This window comes from Gymnoscopelus microlampas, assembly GCF_963454915.1.
Source record: "Gymnoscopelus microlampas genome assembly, chromosome: 10".
NCBI lineage: Eukaryota > Metazoa > Chordata > Actinopteri > Myctophiformes > Myctophidae > Gymnoscopelus > Gymnoscopelus microlampas.
In genome coordinates, this window is record NC_139947.1 from 49,362,661 (window position 1) to 49,368,361 (window position 5,701).

At 48.2% G+C, this 5,701-nt stretch overlaps 1 protein-coding gene across 1 annotated transcript; it reads right to left on the reverse strand.

Annotated features, from left to right (window-relative positions):
* Window positions 1-1,900: 1,900 nt before the first annotated feature.
* On the reverse strand, window positions 1,901-3,637 carry LOC311054279 (acetyl-coenzyme A transporter 1-like; the record flags this gene model as incomplete). The annotated part of the gene is made up of 1 exon (XM_084070155.1): window positions 1,901-3,637. The coding sequence occupies one exon, from the start codon at window positions 3,635-3,637 to the stop codon at window positions 1,901-1,903; it is 1,737 nt and encodes a 578-aa protein (XP_083926281.1).
* Between the last annotated feature and the right edge of the window lie 2,064 nt (window positions 3,638-5,701).

Sequence of the window (5,701 nt, forward strand, 5' to 3'; positions counted from 1 at the left end):
GTAAAATCCTCAGTGTTCATGTAACTCTGAGTGTACAAAATGCATCCTTTTAGTGTTCAACTGCTGAAAAAAAATATTGAACACAAGTCACTCACAAGAATATGCGAGCAATATCATGATGCTGCCAGCACAGTGTTCATGCTTGCTTTCCGCAAAGACTTTGCCTGCAATGTTGTAGCTCCCAAGCAGGCATAAATGCTGAAACAAGATTGCCACGACTCACAATTCGGTGCACGTTCACATCATGACACCAAAATCGAATAATATTTGATTTTGCCGACACATTGCCTGCACATCTTGTATATCATTCTGAACGGTGCTTCTCAGGTCCATTTGGTTCCGGGGTCCATTTGGTTCCATGTTGTGCACTCTCAGAGAAACAGACCCAAAACGGTGGTCCATTTGGACTCTGGTGGTTGAGAAACATTGGTGTATAAAAGACAATCTCCGTCACACTCTGACTTTTGGCCAGATGTTTGATCTAGTACAGGGGTCTTCAACAGGGGGTCCGGGACCCCTGGGGGGTCCTCAGAGTGACTACAGGGGGTCCGCCAAATCTTTGTGTGATCGGATTTTCTTTTTTTACATTAACCACTTGAACCCTAGCATCCCCTTTCTGAGGAGAACTTTAGCCAAAAATCGCGAGGCGTTGTGAACTTGTAGATTGGCTATTTTTGGCAAAGAGTTATAGGTGTAGAGGGGAAAAAAGAGCTGGAAAAGTTTATCTGAAACACAATTTGATATAATATAGAGGGGGTCCCTGCTTCATCTCTCTCTCAGCTAGGGGGTCCTTGGTCTGAAAACGTTGAAGACCCCTGATCTAGTCTATAAGTGTCTATTTGTGCTCCTGAGACCAGCTGTGGTTTCCTGCATGGTTGGCTGGACTCTTTCTTTCCTCTGTGGCCTTGTGGGAACCAGTGTTGTGGGAAAATAACCAACATACTGTATCATAACTTTCAGTGGATTCACCTTTGATGGTCTAACCTAGGATTTTAAACTGTAGCTTTGTGTGAACAAGAATCCTGTGTGCATTGTGAACGTTATCTCTTATGTTATGATGACGGCATTCCACTAACAGTCAAGGTTGTGCAGTGAGACAGTTGTTGCTTAATATCTTCTTTCATGTATTCTCACTCCCTTAAAGGGGTATTTCACTTTAAAACACTTCTGGGGTCATAATAACGTCTACTCATGCTTTTGTGTTTCACCCCAGACAGTTTTTAAGTTGCATGATTCAGTATTTATATATTTGATATAAATTCACGCCCCTTCCTATATGAACCTATTGTGACTTCGACCTCCATTCTAACCATGTTAGGTTCATTGACAACACACGTCCTTGGTTCTGGTGACTGATATTTTCCTTCTAACGTGTGCGTGCACGTGTGTGTTTTTGAAAATGAAAACAAAAAAATAATAAAAAGTAATTTAGTAATTTTCATTGAGAATATGGTTAAAATGGAGTTACATTTTAACGAAGTCCAATAGATTTATGTAGGATTATATAGGACGGGGTCTGATAAAATGAATATCACATATCTAAATAAAAAACCTGTCTGGGGTGCACAGAGTAGACGTTAAAATGACCGAAAAGTGTTTTTTAAAGTGAAATATCCCTTTACGACATTGTGCAAATCTCTCTGGGAGAACCTCTTAGTCAAAGGTGTGAACATCTCCCCATGTTTGCAAACATGATAAAAAAAAAACATGCCTAAAAAAACACGGACAAGTTGTATGTATAATCACCTTTCAATTGATTCATCTCACATTTTGGGTACAAACACACAATTAGAAGCATACATTGTGGATTTCCACGACAAGTTGTCGATGAGGCATTTGATATGCATACTGTAGGTGCACCGGACCAATAAAGTGTTCATTTTCCCACTTGACATTTTTATCAGTGGTTCATTTTGCACCTCCACGCTGCTGGGCTCGTATCCTGGAGCCCTCTCATCTTCTTACCCTGCGTCAGCCACCAGGCCAGGCCGATGGCGAAACAAATCACCGTCTCTATGTAGTAACCATCCAACACTCTCACGCACACGCCGCCCGCCTTGCCGCACAGCCCCGCCTTCGCCGCGGAGCCGCAGCTCAGCCCGACCCCGACGGCCCCCTGGCACTCCTTGACGGTGAGCGGGTCCACCAGCCACAGCGCCATGGTGGACGGCCAGTTTCCTCCCAGGTTGGTGACCGTGTTGAGCAGGGTCATGTACGTGCCCCCGATCAGCGGGTCGCTCACCTGCGTGTAGAAGGCCATGCTGGACACGTACATGCTGTACAGCGCCGCCTGCTGCAGGCCGTAGCTGAGCAGCAGTATGGCGTAGTAGTACACGGGGAACCCCCCTTGGGGGTCCCTCACGCCGGGGGTCCACCGCACCAGCAGAGCGTACACCAGGCCCATGACCAGCCTGAAGGGGAAGGACTTGTAGTAGATGTCCAGGGGTCTCGGCCCGGCCGTGTACTTGCTGATGAGGAGGGGCAGCGTGATCTGCAGGGGCACCATGGTGATGGCCAGGAACGCCAGCTGCTCCTTGGGAACGCCCGCCTCGATCAGCTTGAGCCCCGTCACCGCCTCCGCCGCCGAGAAGCCGATCTTGGCGGTGAGGAGCAGGCCGCACAGGGTGAACACCTGGGGCATCCTGATGATGGAGAACAGCAGCCGGTACGTCTCCACCACGCTCTGCGTCTCCTCGGGGACTCGCTTCTTTCCCTGGACGCGTTCGCGTACTTTCTCCTTCTTGAACAGGGCCACCAGCGTGGTGGAGAACAGGAAGGCCACGCCCCAGAAGAACAGGAACCCCGACAGGGTGACGATGCCCTTGGCCTTGGGGACGGTCCTGAGGTACTTGTTGCAGAAGTCCGCCGACTCCAGAACCAAGAAGAGCACGTTGCCCAGGAAGTAGCCCGCCGTCTGGCCCACGGAGTTGCACGTGGACGCGTAGCCCACGTTCTCCCGGGACAGCATGGTCAGGGCCCAGCCGTCCACGGCTATGTCCTGCGTGGCCGCCAGGAACGCCAGCATGAAGAAGACGCCCGTCAGCGTGACCACGTCGGGCCCTCGTCCGTCCTTGCTCTGCAGCAGCGTCTCCGCCGTGGCGGACAGGTAGAGCATGAACAGACCCAGGAGGTACTGTGTCGGCACCAGCCACGTCTTCCTCCTCCCGAACCTGCTGACGTAGAGCGCGTCCACCAGCGGCGCCCACAGCAGCTTGAGGCTGAAAGGCCAGAACACGAAGCTGAAGAACGCCTGGTCCGTGTAGCTGACGTTCTTGCTCTGCAGGATGAGGGGGATGCTGCCCGCCAGCCCCAGGGGAATCCCCTGCAGGACGTAGAGGAACAGGAGAAGCAACACGTTTCGTAGCTCGTCGTGGATCCCTCTTTTCGTGGCTTTGGGAAGTCCGCTGTTCTCCATGTTGTCGGACCCTCTGAGGAGAGAGGCCTCTTCCACGTCCGAGACGAGGGTTGTGGCGAAGCCTCCTTTGTGTTCCCTCATGTTCTCTCTCAGATCGAAGATCCGTGCTCTCGCTGCGTTAGCGAGTCTTGCTCCATGATGGCGGAGAAGTAGGCATAAAAAGAGCTGTTGCCTTCCAAAGATACTGGCGGTGATAAAGGCAATACTAGCGGTTTTGATCATGTGGGCACGTCTATGACGTCAGCCATCTGTGACGTATCTATGACGTGACAACTCCATATTTAGGGAAGGTTTGAAATTCAAAATACAAAATAATTGATGACTGTAAATGACATATCATCATGTGATGAATTACGTGGTATTGGAATGGCATAGACGGGCATGCTCACCGCAGTTTAGGCTTAGGTAGTATCGGAAGAGCTGCCGATACTGCCTAAATTAACGACATTGTGCAATAAAGCGAGAAGACATGTCTAGGTCCAGTTGCAAATTGCAGACAGGTGCTCTTTTATGGCGGTTTTGAAGGAGGGTGGGGTGTCATATTTTTGGATGGCTGGTGGTCGGGCGTTCCACATGTTGGTGGCATAATAGTAGAATGAAATCATCCCCATGTTTGTGCCGAATCTGGGGGGAATGAGATCAGTGGAGCTCCCTCTGGTGTTGTGCCCTTGGGCGTCTCCCACTGTAGTGAAGTAGTTTGACTGGTACATGGGCACTGGTCCCATGAGTATCTCTCTCTCTCTCTCTCTCTCTCTCTCTCTCTCTCTCTCTCTCTCTCTCTCTCTCTCTCTCTCTTGCACACTATATCTCGCTCTCCACTTTCTCACTGTCTCTCTGTGTTTAGTTTAGTTTATTTCGATCCACACGCTCCATGCTATCCACATCAATAGTTGCACAAAACATAACACACTGTACTTCAATATTTCATACTGTTTGATCGAAAAGGCATAGGCTGAAGCTCATAGCTTATTTATGCCTATCCTTTATACATGTTGGCTTAAGTTATTCATAGTTACAAAGTTCATATTGACTGAACACTCGTGTCTCTTTGTCTTTCTCTGTTTTTCTTCTATGTAACAGATGAGTTCTTGGAGGAGAGACAGAGCTGGGCAGAGAGAGACCATAACCATCTATATCTATCACTGTCACCGCCAGAGATCTGGGAAACCCACCCTGCAGTAACTTGGTGAGCCAACCTCACCCACTCAAACACACGCACGCGCTTATACACACACGCACATATGCACGCACGCACGCATACACACACACGCACATTCACACGCACGCGCACGCACACTCACACTCACACACAGACACACGCAAGCACGCGCACACACATGCACACACACATGCACACGCACACACACACACACACACACACAGACAGACAGACAGACAGACAGACAGACTCACACGCATGCACACGCACGCACACGCACACGCACACGCACGAGCACACACATGCACACACGCAAGCTCAAGATGGTCAGAAGCACCCCATGTGCACACGCACACACACACACACACACACAGACAGACAGACAGACAGACAGACAGACAGACAGACTCACACGCATGCACACGCACACACACAGACACACGCACACGCACGAGCACACACATGCACACACGCAAGCTCAAGATGGTCAGAAGCACCCCATGTGATTTTCTGATGACAATAGTCATCACAATAGTCATCTCTGCTCATGAAAGGCTGCCTGAATATTTTTTTTTTTTTGCTGTGCTGTCCCTGGTCTCTGGTCCCTGGTATTCACTGGAAAAGGTATCTATCTATCTACAGTCAAGACTGTCTTATCATTGAGCATTTAGCTTTACAATGTCACAACACACGCACCTCTTCTTAACCCTCGCATTGTGTTAGAAAACTGCATCCACTTGTGGTGTTAGCGGGTCAAATTTGACCCGTGATTTAAATCAGCCCAAAATACTCAAAAAAAGTTTTTTCTCCCACCTCATAGCTGACTTGTAATGCATTCATATCCATGTAAACACTTTTTAAAATATTATGTTGGGTTAGGGCTAGGGTTTCATCATTCAATATATCTTGTTTTCTATTATAAAAATGTTAAAATTCACTCATTAAATTTCCTATAATGAAGGCAATGGATAATGATGTTATCTAGCTATAATAGAATAATTAAGAATAATAATTAGAACACACTTCCAAAACATTCACAAGGTTGCAAAGGTTGCACAAGGTTTCAAATGTATAAAAATCTACAAGCTCACAATGCGTCGCGTCATTGTTAAAATTCACTCATTAAA